The sequence below is a fragment of the Phyllobates terribilis genome, unplaced genomic scaffold (genome assembly GCF_046119375.1).
Source record: "Phyllobates terribilis strain yellow unplaced genomic scaffold, ASM4611937v1 Scaffold_2__4_contigs__length_985480577, whole genome shotgun sequence".
Lineage (NCBI taxonomy): Eukaryota > Metazoa > Chordata > Amphibia > Anura > Dendrobatidae > Phyllobates > Phyllobates terribilis.
Window position 1 is genome coordinate 458,586,054 of NW_027362762.1, and position 23,238 is coordinate 458,609,291.

Sequence of the window (23,238 nt, forward strand, 5' to 3'; positions counted from 1 at the left end):
TAAGTGTGAACATGGATTTACAGACACAAAAAAGCCAGATGTCATATAATGAAGCTACCTAGATATGAGAAAGATCTGCTACGACTATGAATAAAAATCCTTAAGTCCCAACTAGAGATGAGCAGGACTCACAGATGACGTCGCTCCAGCTCTGGCTAGTCAAAAGCTGCGCCGGGGATGCCAGAAGGTAAGAGATTCATGGCCTCCAGTCCAGCCACCAGGTACCACTGGCCTGGATGCTGGACCAGAATCCTGTGTATCGATATGCTCATCTGTAGTCCTAACTTTTCCAGATACAGCGGGACAGTCCCGGATTTGGGTCTACGCCCTGCAGCCTCAAGCGTCTTCAGAATGTCCCTCACTGCTACCGCCCCTCTGACATCTCCTCCTGCCATGGTAGAAAGAAATGGTAAATGGGTGTGGATTGGGGTGTGGTCAAGAGCATAGTCAAAATTTGACGCAGTGCGCTATGTGCACCGCGTAATTTGTCCCACTTTCCATTCTTCAAAAGTTGGGAGGTATTGAATCCTGTTCTTCGCAGATTTACACTGAAACCCCCACCCAACATAAGTGCTCAGTGTAGAGCACAGGAAAAACACTAATGGAATCAAAATCTATGAATTCCCAGAGGTGTGTAATTTCCAAAATAAGGTCACTTGAGGGGGTACTGCTATTCTGGCACCTAAGAGGCTGTGACGCACCTGAAGGGTTAATAAACTTTTTGAATGTGGTTTTGATTATCTTGAAGAGTGCAGTTTTTAGAATGGTGTCAATTTTGGGTATTTTCTGTCATATACTGTAGATCTCTCAGGCTATGTGCCCACGATGCAAAACCTACAAAAGACAAAAAATAGATCTCATACCCTACCATCATTATATATAAATGTAAAGCAAAGTTGCATATTAAATATAGGGTACTTAGTGAACTATTTTTGATCAAAAAAAGTATACAAGCTGTCCCACCAGCGACAAGGTGACCCTAAATTGGGACGGTACCTATACTGTCTATATTAAAAACCTTACTGTATATCAAAGTTGAAGTAATGCATATAAAAGGGTAGACAAATAGGACCGGGTCCCAACTTCAGACCACCTAGGCCCGTGGTAAGCTACATATATACTAATCAGCTCAACAAAGGGGATGCCACACCCTTAATTTGCACAGAATGCAAACAAGACAAAAAAACAAGCAATGTGAACTGAGGTCTAAGATGGTACACATGCAAGAAATAGGAGCATGTTCACACTAGCAAAAAGAAGCAAAACCTATAAAAGACAAAAAATATATCTCATACCCTACCATCATTATATATACATGTAAAGCAAAGTTGCATATTAAATATAGGGTACTTAGTGAACTATTTTTGATCAAAGTACCCTTTGTTGAGCTGATTAGTATATATGTAGCTTACCACGGGCCTAGGTGGTCTGAAGTTGGGACCCGGTCCTATTTGTCTACCCTTTTTCTTGCATGTGTACCATCTTAGACCTCAGTTCACATTGCTTGGTGTTATGTGCCCACGATGCAGAAATGAAGCAGAAAATTTCTGCAACATTTCTGCATCTCCCTGGCAGAAAAAACGCATGCAGATTGTGCATGCGTTTTCCCTGCAGAATACATGCGGAATACATGAGGATTCACATGCGTATCCACATCCGTTAACGCATGTGTTTCCGCATGCGGACTGACAAGCACTTTCCAGGCGATTAGCATCACTTGGAAAGTGCTTGACAACTGGGTCACACTATATAAATCCATGCAAACGGCATGGATTTATATAGTGTGACCGTAAAAATAAAAAAATAAACATTGAAACGCATATAATCCGCGTGTACAAATGTACAGACACGGATTATATGCGTCTCAATGCAAGTCAATGGCGGCAATTCCGCTGCGCTTCCGCAAAATTAATGAACATGCTGCGGATTTATGAGCGCTGCAGAAACGCTGCGAAAAAATCCATAGCATGTGCATTGACATTGCGGAATGCCATTGGGGACCATGGGGTGCGGATTACCAAGCGTTTTTGATGCGTTTCCGCCTCGGAAAAACGCATCGTGGGCACGCAGCCTCAAAGTCACTTTAATTGTGATGTGGTCCCTATAAAAAATGGCTTTGTAAATTTTGTTGGAAAAATGAGGAATCGCTGGTCAACTTTTAATCCTTCTAACTTCCGAACAATAAAAAAAAAAAGTTTCAAAAATTGTGCTGGTGAAAAGTAGACATATGGGAAATGTTATTAATTAACTATTTTGTGTGACAAAAACAACTCTCTGGTTTAAAGGCATAAAAATGAAAAGTTTTTAAAAGTTTGAAGATTGCAAAATGTTCAAAATTTTCGCCAAATTTCCAACTGTTTCACAATTAAATGCAAGTCATATCGAACAAATTTCACCACTATCAGGAAGTACAATATGTCACGAAAAAAAGTCTGAGAATCAGTGGGATCCGTTGAAGTGTTTCAGAGTTATTGCTACATAAAGTGACACTGGTCAGAATTGTAAAATTTGGCCTGGTCATGAAGGTGAAAACAGGCTTTGGGGGTGAAGGGGTTAATAGTCTAGGAAAAGCCACAGATATTGGCCCCTTCCCAGCCTAATAGGACCAACTCTCAACTGCCCCAGAAATGGCGCATCCATTAGATGCGCCAATTCTGGCGCTTAGCCTGGTGCGTTGGCAATCGGGGTAATGGGTTTGGAGTTGATGTCCGCTGGCATCAAGCCCAGGGGCTAGTAACGGAGAGGTGCCTATCAGACACCCCCATTACTAACCCGTAGTCAAAAGAAAGATACATTCACAGAAATCCTTTATTTGTGAAAAAAAAACACTCCCCATAGACTGGAGCTGCAGCCACTACCATTTCTCACGCTGCATAGCGCAAGAACCCGGCTGTTGTGACGTCACTGCTCGCACCGTGAGAATTTACTGCCGGTTCTCACGCTGCGAGCAGTGAAGTCAGTAAGGCTACCGCAGTTCAGCAGCTGTGAACTGCAATAACCTTACTGACGTCCCTGGGTAAAAGAGGGTAATTGTCAGGGAGTGTTTTTTTTTTTTTTACAAATAAAGGACTTTTGTGTATTTGTTTCTTTTGACTATGGGGTTAGTTATGGGATGTCTGATAGACACCTCTCTATTACTAGCCCCTGGGCTTGATGTCAGAGGACATTACACAGCTGACATCAACCCCAAACCATTACCCCGATTGTCAACGTGTCAAGGCAATCGGAAGAGCCGAGGCTAAGCGCCAGAATTGGTGCATCTAATGGATGCTGAGGGCTGGTCCTATTAGGCTGGGGCCAATATCCAGTCATTTTGTTTGGGTCCCCCCCCTTTTTAATACCCAATAAAGGCTAAACATACAGCTGTGAGCTGATATTAATAAGCTGGGCAGCTCCATGGCTATTGGCCCCTTCATAGACTATTAAGACCAGCTCACAGCTGTCTGCTTTCCCTTAGTTGGATTATTAAAATAAGGGGGACTCCATGCCACTTTTTTCATTTATTTTTGCATTTATTAGCTAAATACATGTACAGTAAAATACACATGCAAAGCACTGATTATATATCTCACTGACATCTTTCTATCTAGATATCTATTCTATTCTGAGAGTTCGAGATGTGAATTTACTGTACTTTGCTGATGACATGTCGGGTTTTCTTTAAGATGTGTGCATGAAAATTGGACGCGCATGGTCCGTGTGCTGTGTGATTTTTTTAACGCATCCATTTACTTGCATTGGCAAGTCTCATTAGGTATACGTGGACACTCGCAGTATACTGCAATTTTTTTCTCATCCAGATGAGAAAAAGAAAATCGCAGAACAGCACAGAATCATTGAATAACATTAGTCAGAGTGCAATCCGATTTTTAATCGGATTGCACTTGTCCGATTTATACGCAGATGAGAACGAGCCCTTAGTGTGCTGTAAAATGGCCATATGCTCTTATGCGAGAGTCGGACCGATTATGTTAATTACAATCTGCTCAAAGTCTGATCAAAGTTTGAGCCGAGTGTCATCTTAGTGTGATCCCATTCTCTCGCATGTGGGAATCGCATCACAGGTGAGAACTTAATTTTTCCCTTTTCTCTGTCCGCGTAAATCAGACTGAACTCTGTTGACATCCGAGTGCAGTCTGATGTTTCACATGCTCACATAGACAGGATGGGTGCGTTCGGTCCAATTATCAGATACACTCGAAGTATGCTGCAATTTTTTTCTCATGCCAAATCAGCATGAGAAAATAATTGCAGATCTGCACAGCCCCATAGTATAACATCGGACTGAGTGCTATCTGATATAACACAGCCGAGTGCTAAGCGATGTTTTATATTGTCAAATAGCACTCCTTTCCTTTCGAGCCCTGCCATGTGCACAAACAGTTGTTTCCAGCCACATATGTGGTACTGCCTTATCCAGAAGAAATTGTCTAACACATTTTAGCATCCATTTTCTCCTATTAACCCTTGTGAAAATGAAAAATCTTTAGGAGAAACCATGGAATTATTTTATCTTCACGGCTCAGTGGGGCAACATTCTATGAAACACCGGTGGTATCCACATTCTCACTGTACCCCCAAATGAGTTCACTGGGGGGTGTAATTTGTAAAATTGGCTCATTTTCAGGGACTCTGCTAATATGACGTGACATCTACAAACCTGCACTCCAACATCAGCACCCCTCCTGTCTGAGCCCTGCCGTGTGCCCAAGCACTAGTTTCCAACCACATGTGGGGTGTTACTGTATTCAGGAAAAATTGCGTGGTCCATCTTCTCCTGTTAACCTTGTGAAAATGAAAAAAATTTAGGGCTAAAGCAACATTAGCAATAGGTTTTTTTGTTTCCATGTCCTGGTGGTATAAAATTCTGCGAAGCACCTGAGGGTTCAAAATGCTCCCACACCCCTAGATAAATTCAAGGGGTGCAGTCTCAAAAATGGGGTCATTTTCTCAGGGTCTCTGCTGTTTTGGCACCTCAGGAAATCTGCCAAAGACCAAATGGCACTGTTTCCCTTCTGTGCCCAAACAGCAGCTTCTGACCCCATATGGGGTATCATTGTCAGGTGAAATCGCGTCCTTTGTGAAAATGAAAAATTTAGGTCCAAAAGAACGTTTTTTTTTGTGGAAAAATCTAACATTTTCTGTTGGCGTCCCACTATTACAAACTTTCGTGAGGCTCCTGTGACTCCATAATGGTGACTACACCACTAGGCGAAATGGAAAATTTCTGCTAAACTTTTAACCCCTTTACAGCCCATGCCGTATTAGTATGCACATTTGCGTACCCCCCGTTCAGTGAGGGCTGCTGTGCTGAGCCCTCACTGAACCGAGCACATGTCAGCTGATTCTTACAGCTGACATGTGCCCGCAACAGCCGCGGGTGGAATCGCGATCCACCCGCGGCTGTTAACATGTTAAATGCTGCTGTCAATCTCCGACAGCGGCATTTAAAGCGCGCTTCCGGGTTGCGCGTCATAAGCCCCGCCCATCGGCGACCCCGTCACGTGCTCGTGGGTCACCGATGGGTGGGCATGACAACCCAGGGTCTGCAGCAGACGCCTGTGGTTGTCATGATCTGGTCGCTATGAGCGCCACCTAGTGGTCGGCGCTCATAGCACAGGACCATTTCTGCTGCATGCAGGGGATCTGCTGGTCCCCTGTATGTAGCAGAGCCGATCAGACAACTGCTGCTTCTAGTCTCCTATGGAGACTATTGAAGCATGCAGTAAGTGAAAAAAAAAAGTTTTTAAAAATATAAAAAAAATAAAAGTTTAAATCACCCCCCATTTGCCCCATTCAAAATAAAATATATATTAAAAAAAAAACCTACATAGACATATTTGGTATCGCTGCGTTCAGAATCGCCCGATCTATCAATATAAAAAAAGAATTAATCCGATCGGTAAACGGTGTAACGAGAAAAAAATTCTAAACGCCAGAATTACGTTTTTTGGTCACCGCAAAATTGCAATAAAATGCAATAACGGGCGATCAAAACATCGGATCTACCCCAAAATGTTATCAATAAAAACGTCAGCCCGGCGCACAAAAAATAAGCCCTCACCCAGCCCCAGATCCCGAAAAATGGAGACGCTACAGGTCTCGGAAAATGGCGCTTTTTTTTTTTATTTACCAAATTTTGGATTTTTTTTTCACCACTTAAATATAAAAGAACCTATACATGTTTGGTGTCTATGAACTCGTAATGACCTGGAGAATATGAATGGCAGGTCAGTTTTAGCATTCAGTGAACGTGGAAAAAATAAATAAAAAACAACTGTGGTATTGCACTTTTTTTGCAATTTTACTGCACTTGGAATTTTGTTCCCGTTTTCCCATACACGATATGGTTAAACTAGTAATGACTGTGAAAAGTACAACTTGTCCCGCAAAAAATAAGCCCTCACATGGCCATATTGTCAAAAAAATAAAAACGCTATGGCTCTGGGAACAAAGGGAGCAAAAAACGAAAAAGCAAAAACGACAAAAGCCAAGGTTGCGAAAGGGTTAAAGACTCCTAACAAATGAAAGGACGTTTCAAAACCAATGCTGCCATAATGCAGGGCTCTAGGGAGTGTGACTGATTGTGTGGTGAGTGGCCGCCTGTATGTCTCTGCACCATTCTCACTGCCTCACACAGTCACCCCGCAGGAAAGGCGGGAACTGTAACCCTCTGTGCTGCACAAGGGAAGCACAGCCCAGAGTCTGACTCCTCCCACACATGTGACTGATCACGTGGCCATGACATCATCAAAGGTCCTTTAGCTGCTTGGAGCCAGCACTTGCCAACGTCTGAACTGTAGTCTCTCACTTCCCCCTTCACAGCGCAGACAATGAAGGACCAGGAAATGCAAACTTGCACAACAGCTGCACTTCCAGCCTCCCCTGCCCCCCTACCACCTCCTGAAGGACAGGGCTCTGCAGATCCATGCCCAGCTGCCAGCCAAGGTGAGTGCCATCTGATTTCTGACTGTGCCCACCCTGACAGGGGAGCTCCACAGAAAACCTCACCTTCTAAATGGGACTAGTCACTAGAGCTCCCTCCATCTGCCAAGTGGCTGCCCACCTATGGCAGCCATCTGTCCCCCACACTGATACAGGTTGGCCCACGGTGCCAGGATGAGGTTATGTTGGTCTTGTTTACAGGGCGGGGAGTTTTGTTCTGTTCTTGATTGTTTTCTATTTGTCGCAGATTTTCATGTTTGTTGTTTTGTTTTGTTTTTTGCCTAAACCCCAAATTAGATCCTAATGTGAGAAGAGAGATAAAGGGAAGATCCGACTATACCACACTGGGATCCAAGGAAGACATTATTCTAAATCCATTGTGGCCTAAGGCCTTATAGAGGCAGCCATAACACTAGTGTATTATAGGGTCCATATTCCGACTGCCAGTCCCAGCCTGGTGGTGAGTTTTCTGACCCGAGCTAATGGCATCATGGATCCCTATGATACTGTTGGCTCAGGTTCCAAAATCCACTTTCAGGCTGGAACTTGGACGCATAAAAAGATTGTTAAAATGTACATCAATCAGGGCTAAAAGGGGTTGTATAGTTAGGTGCTTTCGCCAGGACTTCTAGGGTTATCCGGCACTGTTTACATAGTTAAAGGAAAGTACCTAAAATTACAGCCCCAATGCCTTAAGTGAGATCTGATCTGATTGCCACCAGGTGAGCAGTGGTGTCACAGAGACCACCACATATATTGATGATCTTGTAGAGCTGCCACTGCTCATACTAGGGGGGATTCTAGTGTATGGTGATCTGAACGCCGACAAGGTCTCCCTGACAACACTACACGAGTGACAGGAAATGTGGCATGTAAGTCTGGGACTTCTGATCTACCTTTTGTCTGCTGAAATCAATTTCCCTAACTCCGACTCCACAGCCCGGCCTCACTACTGAGCGTCTACATAAAGTGCAGCACAGATTTATCTAAACTAAAAGCCAAGATCCTTAGATCAGGAATAGAACAGACATTTCATAACTTTCCCAAATTATGAAAACATTTACAGCACATCCTGCATTTTATGACTGTACCCAATTTATTATAGATTTTAGGAGTCAGTTCAATTTATACTAACTCCGACTCCACAGCCGTGGCTGAAATTCCATTTAAGCCTTAAAGGGGTTTTCCCACAAACAAAGTACATTTCAATTAATCGAATTGTGGAAGTTATTATTCCAAGATCTATGTGTCTAAATAAAATGTCCCTGTGCTGAGATAATCTTATCAATGTGCCCCTGCTGTGTACTGTGTAATGGCTGTGTCTGACCGTGCAGGAACATGGTCTGATCATACCACAGCTCCTGGGCAGGGGAGGAAGCAAAGGAGTATACAGACATTACAGCAGGGGATCACAAATTTATTCTTTCTGTGAGGTGTAATATTGTTTTTAAACAGGCAGTGAAATGTTTAACCTCACAGAAAGAATCAGCTGAGATCTCCTTCTGTAATGTCTATATACTTTTTCTTCCTCCCCTGCCCAGGAGATGTGGTATGATCAGACCATGTACCTGCATGGTCAGACACAACCATTACACAGTACACAGCAGTGGCACATTTTTAAACACATCCAATTGTGGAGATTATTTTTATTCCAAGGTCTATTAATTAAAATGTACTTTGTTCATGCGACAGCCCCTTTAAGCCCCCTCATACACGATAGATATCTGTCCATCAAACAATGATTTGGCTGACCGCTCTCTCTCCATACTCTTTCATCACAAAACAGCCTATATAAGACCCATTGCTTCACGGTACAAAGAATCAATAGTATAACAGGAGATAAAACCATGTATATACAGTGGTGCCCAAAAGTATTGACACCCCTGCAATTCTGTCAGATAATACTCAGTTTCTTCCTGAAAATGATTGCAATCACAAATTTTTTGGTATTATTATCTTCATTTAATTTGCTTGCAAGGAAAAAACACAAAAGAGAATGAAGCAAAAATCAAATCATTGATCATTTCACACAAAACTCCAAAAATGGGCCAGACAAAAGTATTGGCACCCTCAGCCTAATATTTGGTTGAACAACCGCTTCTGGTAACCATCAATGAGTTTCTTACAATGCTCTGCTGGAATTGTAGACCATTCTTCGGCTGTGTGCCCACGATGCTTTTTTAATTCGTTTCCGCAGCGTTTTTGCAGCTGGGGAAATGCATTAAAAATGCATGGTAGAAGGGCAGCAATGTTCCCCAATGATAATCCGCATTGTGCTATGCACATGCTGCGGAAATTTCCGCTGCGGATTATCATTGCGGAAAAAAACGCAGCACTACCAATTATTTTGCGGAAGTGCTGCGTCTTTGCCGCCATTGACTTGCATTAGACCGCATGGATTACGCATCACTGTATACAGTACAGACCAAAAGTTTGGACACACCTTCTCATTTAAAGATTTTTCTGTATTTTCATGACTATGAAAATTGTACATTCACACTGAAGGCATCAAAACTATGAATTAACACATGTGGAATTATATACTTAACAAAAAAGTGGGAAACAACTGAAAATATGTCTTATATTCTAGGTTCTTCAAAGTAGCCACCTTTTGCTTTGATGACTGCTTTGCACACTCTTGGCATTCTTTTGATGAGCTTCAAGAGGTAGTCACCGGAAATGGTTTTCACTTTACAGGTGTGCCCTCTCAGGTTTAATAAGTGGGATTTATTGCCTTATAAATGGGGTTGGGACCATCAGTTGTGTTGTGCAGAAGTCTGGTGGATACACAGCTGATAGTCCTACTGAATAGACTGTTAGAATTTGTATTATGGCAAGAAAAAAGCAGCTGAGTAAAGAAAAACAAGTGGCCATCATTACTTTAAGAAATGAAGGTCAGTCAGTGCGAAAAATTGGGAAAACTTTGAAAGTGTCCCCAAGTGCAGTTGCAAAAACCATCAAGTGCTACAAAGAATCTGGCTCACATGAGGACCGCCCCAGGAAAGGAAGACCAAGAGTCACCTCTGCTTCTGAGGCTAAGTTTATCCGAGTCACCAGCCTCAGAAATCGCAGGTTAACAGCAGCTCAGATTAGAGACTAGGTGAATGCCACACAGAGTTCTAGCAGCAGACACATCTCTACAACAACTGTTAAGAGGAGACTTTGTGCAGCAGGCCTTCATGGTAAAATAGCTGCTAGGAAACCACTGCTAAGGACAGGCAACAAGCAGAAGAGACTTTTTTGGGCTAAAGAACACAAGGAATGGACATTAGACCAGTGGAAATCTGTGCTTTGGTCTGATGAGTCCAAATTTGAGATCTTTGGTTCCAACCACCGTGTCTTTGTGCGAAGCAGAAAAGGTGAATGGATGGACTCTACATGCCTGGTTCACACCGTGAAGCATGGGCCAACAAGTGGTAAGCATCTCTGGGAACTCCTTCAAGATTGTTGGAAGACCATTTCTGGTGACTACCTCTTGAAGCTCATCAAGAGAATGCCAAGAGTTTGCAAAGCAGTCATCAAAGCAAAAGGTGGCTACTTTGAAGAACCTAGAATATAAGACATATTTTCAGTTGTTTTACACTTTTTTGTTAAGTATATAATTCCACATGTGTTAATTCATAGTTTTGATGCCTTCAGTGTGAATGTACAATTTTCAAAGTCATGAAAATACACAAAAATATTTAAATGAGGTGTGTCCAAACTTTTGGTCTGTACTGTATGTAGATGCGTAATCCAAGCGTTCTAATGTGCGGATGGTACCCGGGTGTAGATGAGAGGAGAGTCTCCTCCACACCCAGGTACCATTAAAAAATCTGTAAAAAAAAGAATAAAATAAAAAATAAATGTATACTTACCTTCTGTCGGCCCGCGCACCGCTCCTACTTGCTTCCCGGCACTTTGCAGTGAATTGAAGGACATGCGCTGACATCAGAGTCATGTGACGGGTCACGCGACGCTGACATCGGCAGGTCTTTTCAATTCACTGTTGCCGGCAGGGGAGAACGGAGTGAGCGGGACATCGGGGGCCATCGGAGGGTAAGTATACATTTATTTTTTTATTTTTACCACTCTATCGGGTCACAAGCACTTTCCAAGTGATGCTAATCGCTTGGAAAGCGCTTGTCAATCCACATGCGGAAATGTCAGTGGGTAACCGCTCCATTTCCGCATGTCCGTGGCAGGAAAACGCATGTACAATCCGCATGCGTTTTTTTTCTGCCAGGGAGATGCAGAAACGCTCAGGAAAAAATCCTGAGCATTTCTGCATCGTGGGCACATAGCCTTCTTTGGCAAACTGCTCCAGGTCCCTGATATTTGAAGGGTGCCTTCTCCAAACTGCCATTTTGAGATCTCTCCACAGGTGTTCTATGGGATTCAGGTCTGGACTCATTGCTGGCCACCTTAGAAGTCTCCAGTGCTTTCTCTCAAACCTTTTTATAGTGCTTTTGGAAGTGTGTTTTGGGTCATTGTCCTGCTGGAAGACCCATGACCTCTGAGGGAGACCCAGCTTTCTCACACTGGGCCCTACATTATGCTGCAAAATTTGTTGGTAGTCTTCAGACTTCATAATGCCATGCACACGGTCAAGCAGTCCAGTGCCAGAGGCAGCAAAGCAACCCCAAAACATCAGGGAACCTCCGCCATGTTTGACTGTAGGGACAGTGTTCTTTTCTTTGAATGCCTCTTTTTTTTTTTTTCCCCCTGTACACTCTATGTTGATGCTTTTCCCCAAAAAGCTCTACTTTTGTCTCATCTGACCAGAGAACATTCTTCCAAAACAATTTAGGCTTTCTCAGGTAAGTTTTGGCAAACTCCAGCCTAGCTTTTTTATGTCTCGGGGTAAGAAGTGGGGTCTTCCTGGGTATCCTACCATACAGTCCCTTTTCATTCAGACGCCGACGGATAGTACGGGTTGACACTGTTGTACCCTCGGACTGCAGGGCAGCTTGAACTTGTTTGGATGTTAGTCGAGGTTCTTTATCCACCATCCGCACAATCTTGCGTTGAAATCTCTCGTCAATTTTTCTTTTCCGTCCACATCTAGGGAGGTTAGCCACAGTGCCATGGGCTTTAAACTTCTTGATGACACTGCGCACGGAAGACACAGGAGCATTCAGGTCTTTGGAGATGGACTTGTAGCCTTGAGATTGCTCATGCTTCCTCACAATTTGGTTTCTCAAGTCCTCAGACAGTTCTTTGGTCTTCTTTCTTTTCTCCATGCTCAATGTGGTACACACAAGGACACAGGACAGAGGTTGAGTCAACTTTAATCCATGTTAACTGGCTGCAAGTATGATTTAGTTATTGCCAACACCTGTTAGGTGCCACAGGTAAGTTACAGGTGCTGTTAATTACATGAATTAGAGAAGCATCACATGATTTTTCAAACACTGCCAATACTTTTGTCCACCCACTTTTTTAGGTTTGGTGTGGAATTATATCCAATTTGGCTTTAGGACAATTCTTTTTGTGTTTTTTTTCATTGAAGACAAATGAAATGAAGAGAATAATACCAAAGAATTTGTGATTACAATCATTTTCAGGGAGAAACTGAGTATTATCTGACAGAATTGCAGCGGTGCCAATACTTTTGGCCACCACTGTAAGCAACATCCAGGGAAAATAATTATAAAAAGAGGTTTATTTCTTTCGCAAAATATGATTTTTATATGACCAAGACATTAAATGCTAAAAAAAACAATTAGACCCCAAATTGTGTGTCACACCATATTGTAGGTGACAAACATATATATTTGTGCACAATATAGAAGTCATGCATGAGCACCTAACTACAACCTAACAGTGTTCCATGCCAATCAATGTGAGCAGTGATATTAAATCCCTAAAACTCTTAGCAAAAAGTAATCAATCAATCAAGAAAATCTAGAAAAATCCCATATTTACAAAGATCAGTGCCAATAAATGCAGAAAAAATACATAAGGATATGGGGAATATGTCATACTAAATAGAGCTGTGGTTAAACAGAAAGATGGAAGGGAAAAAAATCCCAACTTCCCCATACACGGGAGCTCTTGGCTTTGCGGAGCACTCCTGTGTCCTTGGAGAGCCATTGTAAAGACACCTCTGGTGCTGGCTTATCTCACCGAGAACAAAAGGATTTGCATTCTTAAATTGGACATGCTGGATTCTTTTCTCTCCCGACATCATCTCTTGGAGAGTCAGGAGACCCCCATACACTTTAGATTGTTGTCTGATATTGCTGAGTTCAGGTGGCATTAGTCTGTGTTTGGGGACCATAAGTCCCTGTTCACACATTCATGATTTGTATGCAGATTTGAAATCCAATGAGCATCCACATCCCATGTATGTAAATGAGGCTTCCACAATCAATACTTACTTGCTACAGAAAATTTCCACACTGATAAAAAAAATAAAATGCACAAGAATGTAGCATGCTGTTCATTAGCTCTACTGACTGGGGCAATCTTTTTGCATATCTGAGACACTTTAATTAGCATATCCAAAGCAGAAAGTGTCATCTTTTGATTTCTGATGTAGTAATTACATGTGGGATATCATGTGTGACTATAACCTCAGATAGTGTATCCAGACAATGCTCTGTGAGCCAAACAGCCAGCACTCCAAGCAGATATGTTTTACACTTACTGATACTGTAGTGAATTTACAGTACAGCGATTTGTTCTGTAACTGATGTATTTAGCACACTAATTATTGCCTCTTAAAGGGGTTTTCGCACAAACAAAAGTTAATTTTATTCACTAGATCTTGAAATTAAAATAAGGTCCACAATAGGAAGGGATTAAATAAAATGTTCCTGTGCTGAGATAATCTTATAAATGTGCCCCTGCTGTGTACTGTGTAATGGCTGTGTCTGACCGTGTACGGAACATTGTTTGACCATACCACAGCTCCTGGGCAAGGGGAGGACGCAAAAGAGTATACAGACATTACAGCAGGGGATCACAGCTGGTTCTTTCTGTGAGGTAAAACATTTCTCTGCCTGTTTTTAAACAATGTTTTACCTCACAGAATCAGCTGTGATCCCTTGCTGTAATGTCTGTATACTCTTTTGCCTCCCCCTGCCCAGGAGCTCTTGTATGATCAGACAATATTCCTGCACGGTCAGACACAGCCATTACATAGCCCAGAAACGTTTGTTTTAATCACATCCAATTGTGGAATTTATTTTTATTCCAAGATCTAGTGGGAAAACCCCTTTTTAAGGTACATTTATACAGGCTAATTTCAGACACATTAATGGGAGTTTGTCACCAAGCTTTTGCCACCTAATTTGACATCAGCATAACGTAGAGACAGAGACCCTGATCCTAGTGATGTTTGTTTGCTGTAGTTTTGACAACCTCCTGCTTATAAAACAGTGATTTTATCACTAGAGGACTAATAATCCTGCTGTCATGCAGTTCTCCATATTCATGAGCTCTGTGTAACCTCGGCCCCACTACCGATTGACAGCTTTCTGCCTCTGCATAGTGCACACAGCTGCTAATCAGTAGTGTGGGTGGGTTATACGGAGCTCAGCATTCAGAGAACCAGTAGATCTAAAGTAGATAAAACTGTGATTTTTATCAAAATGACAGCAGGCCACCCAGTAAGTAATACATCGCAGGAATATGGGTCTGTGCCACTACATCATGCTGCTCTCAGATTGTTATAGATTCCCTTTAATGAGTGCTGATGGAAAATACACAGTGCTCGATTACGCGCTTAGGCCAACAAAAACTGATGGGAACAATTCACTTCATCATATTGGCAGCACATCCTGTTTGCACAGACTGAATATGCTATTGATAATGATTATTTTTCCACTGGCATAAAAGATCTAGTCACCTGATGAATGAGCTTTTTGCTCCTTCAATGGGTGATCACCATCATGTTTACATAGGCCAACAGTCAGCAGTGAGCGTTTGTAGATTGTCAGCCTGTGTAAATGCAACTGTAGCTTTCAGCAAGACTAGGTCTCTACCTCTGGATATAAAAAAATATATATATATATATTTCTATTCACTGATCGTAAGCAGAGATCTTGAAATTGAGGAGAAATTTAGACATGTTGTTTTTTATAAATTTCATTAAAGGGGTTGTCAGGTCCAAATTGATAAGTCTGCACATCACTCTGTGTGACTGCAGATTTATGATTTCCCCCCACACACACACCCCAGCGCATGCACAGATTTGCCGGTTTTCTGAGCCGGGAATGGAGGGTATGTATGCGTTATACATACATAGTGCCTGCCAGTGCCCGTCCTGTGGGCGCAGCCTCGTTCCATACACTTGTGTGGAGCGAGGCCATGTCTCGATTAGAGACAATTGCATGGTGCGAGGCCAAAAGTACAGACCAAAGGTTTGGACACACCTTCTCATTTAAAGATTTTTCTGTATTTTCATGACTTTGAAAATTGTTCATTCACACTGAAGGCATTAACACATTTGGAATTATATACTTAACAAAAAAGTGTGAAACAACTGAAAATATGTCTTATATTCTAGGTTCTTCAAAGTAGCCACCTTTGCTTTGATGACTGCTTTGCACACTCTTGGCATTCTCTTGATGAGCTTCAAGAGGTAGTCACCGGAAATGGTTTTCACTTCACAGGTGTGCCCTGTCAGGTTTAATAAGTGGGATTTCTTGCCTTATAAATGGGGTAGGGACCATCAGTTGTGTTGTGCAGAAGTCTGGTGGATACACAGCTGATAGTCCCACTGAATAGACTGTTAGAATTTGTATTATGACAAGAAAAAAGCAGCCAAGTAAAGAAAAACGAGTGACCATCATTACTTTAAGAAATGAAGGTCAGTTAGTCCGAAAAATTGGGCAAACTTTGAAAGTGTCTCATGGTGCAGTTGCAAAAACTATCAAGCGCTACAAAGAAACTGGCTCACATGAGGACCGCCCCAGGAAAGGAAGACCAAGAGTCACCTCTGCTTCTGAGGATAAGTTTATCCGAGTCACCAGCCTCAGAAATCGCAGGTTAACAGCAGCTCAGATTAGAGACCAGGTCAATGCCACACAGAGCTCTAGCAGCAGATACATCTCTACAACAACTGTTAAGAGGAGACTTTGTGCAGCAGGCCTTCATGGTAAAATAGCTGCTAGGAAACCACTGCTGAGGACAGGCAACAAGCAGAAGAGACTTGTTTGAGCTAAAGAACACAAGGAATGGACATTAGACCAGTGGAAATCTGTGCTTTGGTCTGATGAGTCCAAATTTGAGATCTTTGGTTCCAACCAGCGTGTCTTTGTGCGACGCAGAAAAGGTGAACAGATGGACTCTACATGCCTGGTTCCCACCGTGAAGCATGGAGGAGGAGGTGTGATGGTGTGGGGGTGCTTTGCTGGTGACACTGTTGGGGATTTATTCAAAATTGAAGGCATACTGAACCAGCATGGCTACCACAGCATCTTGCAGCGGCATGCTATTCCATCCGGTTTGCATTTAGTTGGACCATCATTTATTTTTCAACAGGACAATGACCCCAAACACACCTCCAGGCGGTGTAAGGGCTATTTGACCAAGAAGGAGAGTGATGGGGTGCTACGCCAGATGACCTGGCCTCCACAGTCACCAGACCTGAACCCAATCGAGATGGTTTGGGGTGAGCTGGACCGCAGAGTGAAGGCAAAAGGGCCAACAAGTGCTAAGCATCTCTGGGAACTCCTTGAAGATTGTTGGAAGACCATTTCCGGTGACTACCTCTTAAAGCTCATCAAGAGAATGTCAAGAGTGTGCAAAGCAGTCATAAAAGCAAAAGGTGGCTACTTTGGAGAACCTAGAATATAAGACATATTTTCAGTTGTTTCACACTTTTTTGTTAAGTATATAATTCCACATGTGTTAATTCATAGTTTTGATGCCTTCAGTGTGAATGTACAATTTTCATAGTCATGAAAATACAGAAAAATCTTTAAATGAGAAGGTGTGTCCAAACTTTTGGTCTGTACTGTAAATCATATATACCCTCCGTTCCCGGCTCAGAAAACTAGCAAATCGCCGCAGAGCACAGTGCGTCTGCTGGGGTGATTTCATGCAGTCGCACAGAGTGACTGCAGACTCATCCATTTTGAGCGGACAACCCCTTTAATGATAATCTGTCACACAGCTCTTTATTTTATAGTATCTATAATGTGTCCTCTCAGACAGTCATGCATGTTGAGAGAGCTTGAGTACCTTCATATGCGCTAAGAATATATCTTAAGCTATGTTCTCATGTCTAGTACTGATCCGTTAGAATGGATCCAGTAGGTAAAAAACAGATCGATTACAAATGGAAGAAAAACGGGTGCCTGATTTAACAGATCTGTTTTCAATAGACTTCAGTGTGAGAAAAAAACAAAAACACAGATCCAGCAGAGATTAGTTATTTAAAAACGGACTAAAAAGTTGTCTGCACAACTATTTTGCCAACAGATTACTGCTGGATCCGTCCTAACTGCTCACTACTAGACGTGTGAACATAGCCTTAGTATGTTTGCTCATGTGGTTGTCTTTGCAGGTGAGGGAGCTGCTTGTCATGCCGCTCCTAACTGTGATGTCTCGGAAGAACTTAGCAGGCAGTTAGAGGATATTTTGAATACCTATTGTGTGACTGCTGGTCAGGAAGGAATGGCTGATTCTGAAGAAACTGATAAAGGTCCTCCTGAGACTGCTAAGAATGGAGAAACCGAGCCTGTGGTGCCAGAAGTGAATGGAGTGAAGGAGGAACTGCGTGGTGCACATGATAACCGGACAATAAGTGACCCAGACAAAGATCAGAAGCGAGTGCCAGACAAGAAAAAGGCCAAGGGGCTCGGTGAGTAAGAACTATGCCAGAGCAGAAACCAGATTCATGGTGAGAGCCATACCCCATGTCACTGATGCTGTGTTACATATCAAGGAGTCCTATCAATTACCTGCTTGTATCTCATCCTAACCTCTGTTTTACAATGGAGTTTGTGGTATTGAGTCTAGAGTTGTTCCTGAAATATTGTGCTAACTATAGAGGCACATGCACAGAAACTTTGTTGTGCAGCTTAGCACTGAATATGTAGCACTAGAGGTTCCAGCCACTCCTGTGTATGGTCAGGAGACAAGAGCTTCTTTACTATCTAGTCTACTGGAAATATGGAAACGGCCAAGCAAATATGCAATTATTTTCAGAACTCCTAGCTGGTGGGACCTTGGCACAGGATCGCCACCTGACTACAAAGAATCACAGCACTCCTGTTGGAGAATTTGGAGGGCTGTTTAGTGTGTGTAGTTGTACCAACTAGTATAACCCTACTAATTTGTGTGAAGAGGCTCGGTATAATAGAGCTGTATGTGGGATGCATATAACATGGAATATTGAACACTACTGACAACCTTTTATGTACATTGATGCTAGGAACTGGTCCTCCAAACTGAACATTCCCATTCAGCCATGTCTTTAAATTTCAGGAAAGGAGATCACCCTGCTAATGCAGACCCTAAACACACTAAGCACCCCAGAAGAAAAACTGGCTGCCCTGTGCAAGAAATATGCAGAACTGGTGAGAGCTAATAGGAATATAGAAAGATGCGTTTTAATACTTTGTCAAATTGATATAATACTAATGTCTACTATGTTGTCCCCAAAGCTGGAAGAACATAGAACATCTCAAAAACAAATGAGAGTTCTGCAGAAAAAGCAGACTCAGCTCATCCAGGAGAAGGACCAGCTCCGTAATGAGCACAGCAAGGCCATTCTAGCTCGTAGTAAATTGGAGAGTCTTTGTAGAGAGTTGCAGAGGCACAACCGAAGTTTAAAGGCAAGTAGAAACCTATGTTTCATGCATAGAATACATAGAGGAAGCAGTTGCATATGGCCCTGGTGCCTTACGGGGTCCAAAAGCCCCTCTGCCGTATAAGACACCAGTAGTTGGTGGCCCCTGCTATGGATTTTGCATTGGGGCCCAATTTTAACTTGGGCCTATTGAAACAAGGTTATAACTAAGAAGTTTTGGTTTCCAGTTCATTTATCGTATTAGTATATATCAGATATCATTAATAGTGCAATTGATTTTTGAGTCCTGTTTTTACAAATGTGGTATGGGAAAAAAAAAAAAAAAAAAAAAAAATTAGGACCAGTTTAAACATTTCTGTTTTACCCGCGCAGGAGGAAGGTATGCAAAGAGCCCGTGAAGAAGAGGAGAAACGCAAGGAGGTGACTTCTCACTTCCAGTTGACACTGAATGACATCCAGACTCAGATGGAGCAACACAATGAGCGCAACACTAAGCTGCGCCAGGAGAATGTCGAACTAGCGGACAGGCTAAAGAAGCTGATAGAGCAATATGAGCTGAGGGAGGAGGTACGTAAGTAGTCTGCAAGACATAAATATGTGGAGGCTGATGGTCTCTCTAAGGACCTGGTTTAGCAGACAGCTGGTTGCCTCAAAAGAAGCTTCAATGCCCCATTGAAGTAAAATGACAAAAAAATGCTTATGTAAAGGTATACAGAATTCTGAGTTTCATGCTGATGCATTATGATTATAATATGAGGTCAGAGAAAGAGATATATATATATATATATATTATTATTATATTTTTTTTATTTATTTATTTTTTTTCCTTCATCTTTTTTTTGGGAAAATTGGCTTTTGCCATATGCAAATCTTTTTGTTTCTCATTGGAAACTAGGTATTTTGCCGACACCACCAAAGGAATGGTCAGGTTTAGGCATGATAAAAGTAGGCATTTATTGGGTGGGACACACTGCATGGAAATAAAGCTTTATAGTAAAAGGGGTTGTCCGCTACTATTGAAAATAGCCCAATGTATTTTTATGATGAAAAGAAGCTTCTTTGTAATTACCTCCCTCTGCTGTTTCTGCCTGTGTGCGGCGCTATCACTGGCCACTCACGGGCATCACGTGACTCCCCCCGCTGATGTCACGTCAAGTGAGGTGTGACTCAGCGCTGGGGTCCCCGTGGTGGCTGCTGGGTTGTGGGCGGGGTTACCCCGCACGTCACACCCAGCATCCACTGCGTGCTTTCCCAATGAATGGGGAAAGGGAGAGCGCGCGGTGGATGCTGGGTCTGACGTGGGGGGTAACCCCACCCACAACCCAGCAGTCACCTTGGAACGCAGAAGAGAGACCCCCGGCTGCATCCGGAATCATGACGTGACATCAGCGGATGTCAGAGCCGGCAGCAGCCGGGGGTCACGTGATGCCTGTGAGCGGCCAGTAATAGCGCCACTCACAGGCAAGAACAGCAGAGGACGCTAATTACAAAGAAGCTTCTATTCATCATAAAAATACATTGGGCTATTTTCAATAGTAGTGGACAACCCCCTTTAACTAGAAACCGTGCAAGCTATTCCATGTCTTGTCCCATACTGCTGATAATGCTGCTCAGGCAGTGAAACATGTTTTTGTGTACTGTGGAGGAGTAATTTATTTTTCTCAATTTAGTGTGTTAAGGCGTTATCCCCAATGTTCTTAAACCATTCACTAGATTTTTTTTTTTTTAAAGTTCAAACTGAGTACTCCCACCAATTGCTGCTGCTCCTCTGATTCTGGAACAGTTTTCCTTATTCTGTGCCCCTCTGTTCCAAAGTTATGCATCCCAGTAATAAAGATGCAACACTTCCCTTCAACTAACTGGGTGTATACCACAGAACTCTGTGGACATACTTCTCATAGACAGCAGTTCTGTGGTATACACCCAGTTAGTTGAAGGGAAGTGTTGCATCTTTATTACCAAGGTGCATCACTTTTGAACAGAGGGGCACAGAAAAAAAGGAAAACTGTTCCAGAATCAGTGGGGCATCAGTAATTGGAGAAGGTACTCTGTTTCAATTAAAAAACAAATTCACTGAAAGGTCCTCCTTTAAATTTGTATTTTTGATTGTTTTCACTAGCACAATCCAATTCTGATCTCCCTTTTTATTACACTGCTCAAAAAAATAAAGGGAACACTTAACAGAATATAACTCCAAGTAAATCAAACTTCTGTGAAATCAAACTGTCCACTTAGGAAGCAACACTGATTGACAATCAATTTCACATGCTGTTGTGCAAATGGAATAGACAATAGATGGAAATTATTGGCAATTATCAAGACACCCTCAATAAAGGAGTGGTTCTGCAGGTGGGGACCACAGACCACATCTCAGTACCAATGCTTTCTGGCTGATGTTTTGGTCACTTTTGAATGTTGGTTGTGCTTCACACTCGTGGTAGCATGAGACGGACTCTACAACCCACAGAAGTTGCTCAGGTAGTGCAGCTCATCCAGGATGGCACATCAATGCGAGCTGTGGCAAGAAGGTTTGCTGTGTCCGTCAGTGTAGTGTCCAGAGGCTGGAGGCGCTACCAGGAGACAGGCCAGTACACCAGGAGACGTGGAGGGCCCATAGGAGGGCAACAACCCAGCAGCATGACCGCTACCTCCGCCTTTTGTGCAAGAAGGAACAGGAGGAGCACTGCCAGAGCCCTGCAAAATGACCTCCAGCAGGCCACAAATGTGCATGTGTCTGCACAAACGGTTAGAAACCGACTCCATGAGAGTGGTATGAGGGCCCGACATCCACAGATGGGGGTTGTACTCACAGCCCAACACTGTGCAGGATGCTTGGCATTTGCCACAGAACACCAGGATTGGCAAAGTCGCCACTGGCGCCCTGTGCTCTTCACAGATGAAAGCAGGTTCACACTGAGCACGTGTGACAGACGTGACAGAGTCTGGAGATGCCATGGAGAGCGATCTGCTGCCTGCAACATCCTTCAGCATGACCAGTTTGGCAGTGGGTCAGTAATGGTGTGGGGTGGGATTTCTTTGGAGGGCCGCACAGCCCTCCATGTGCTCGCCAGAGGTAGCCTGACTGCCATTAGGTACAGAGATGAGATCCTCAGACCCCTTGTGAGACCATATGCTGGTGCGGTTGGCCCTGGGTTCCTCCTAATGCAGGACAATGCCAGACCTCATGTGGCTGGAGTGTGTCAGCAGTTCCTGCATTGAAGCTATGGACTGGCCCTCCCGTTCCCCAGACCTGATTGAGCACATCTGGGACATCATGTCTCGCTCCATCCACCAACGTCCCGTTGCACCACAGACTGTCCAGGAGTTAGCGGATGCTTTAGTCCAGGTCTGGAAGGAGATCCCACAGGAGACCACCCGCAAACTCATCAGGAGCATGCCCAGGCGTTGTAGGAAGATCATACAGGCACGTGGAGGCCGCACACAATACTGAGCCTCATTTTGACTTGTTTTAAGGACATTGCATCAAAGTTGGATCAGCCTGTAGTGTGTTTTTCCACTTTAATTTTGGGGGTGACTCCAAATCCAGGCCTCCATTGGTTAATAAATTTGATTTCCATTGATTTTGTTGTCAGCACATTCAACTTTGTACAGAACAAAGTATTTAATGAGAATATTTCTTTCATTCAGATCTAAGATGTGTTATTTGAGTGTTCCCTTTATTTTTTTGAGCAGTGTATTTACTACCAAAGAGACCATGCACAGTACTTACAAGCTGTTACCACTGAGCTTGGAAGCACTGCACTGAGGCTGTCTGGAATTGCTGGAGCGAGATGTTGGCTCCTGATCTCGGCCAGTTTCCGTACTGTTGCATTTCAGAAGCAAGGCTGTCTGATAAGCGACATTGGAGGGCACAGAGTTAGGCCAGCAATCCTGCTGGTTTGAACTTTCAATCAAGCAGTAGCACCCAACCACACCCATCATTTAGGAAGTGTGGAGGCTGATGAGCAATCTGCTTCTGCTTAGAAAGATGGGACAAACATCTGACTCCCCTATACTTTAATCAGAGTGTGTGAACAATTCCATTCCATTCATTTGGACCTGATTTAAGGCTAGGGTCACACAACAGTATAAAAGAGCGTCACAATTTTTTTTCTCCCTTCTAATCCGTATACTATTTATTTTTAAGATCAGCAGTTATTAATCATTTACAAGACAATTTAAAGTTTCCTATTGTGATGAACCTGTAGCCGCCATCTTGGTAATGATAAATCATATCCAGGGATGGCCACACTTCAGCAGCCCCCACCCTTGGGACCTTCTGTTAAAACGTCAACTAGATAGTTTCCCCCCATCCAGGCTCCTGTAAGATAAGAAGCCTACTTAACACTTGAATGCTAGGAGCTTCAAAGACTTCGAGAGGAAACACAGCCAGCAGGGGGGGGTGCTTCGTCTATCTGTACCTGACCATTTGTCCCATAGGACTAGTTTCTTTGTCTGTCACAAGCATGGAGGCATAAGATATAGAAACATGAAAAGTACACGCATGTTGCATGGGATGGGCCAATAAAAAAATATCACGGCGTCCC

At 43.1% G+C, this 23,238-nt stretch overlaps 1 protein-coding gene across 1 annotated transcript in view; it reads left to right on the forward strand.

Moving 5' to 3' along the window:
- The first annotated feature begins 6,723 nt into the window (after positions 1-6,723).
- TXLNA (taxilin alpha) overlaps positions 6,724-23,238 on the forward strand; it is a 30,775-nt gene continuing 14,260 nt past the window's right edge. Inside the window, exons 1-5 of the mRNA XM_073665704.1 lie at positions 6,724-6,948; positions 17,444-17,740; positions 18,367-18,458; positions 18,546-18,716; positions 19,064-19,258. Of these exons, the coding sequence (XP_073521805.1) occupies positions 6,834-6,948; positions 17,444-17,740; positions 18,367-18,458; positions 18,546-18,716; positions 19,064-19,258 (870 nt within the window). The 5' untranslated portion in view covers positions 6,724-6,833. The remainder of the gene's footprint in view (positions 6,949-17,443; positions 17,741-18,366; positions 18,459-18,545; positions 18,717-19,063; positions 19,259-23,238) is intronic.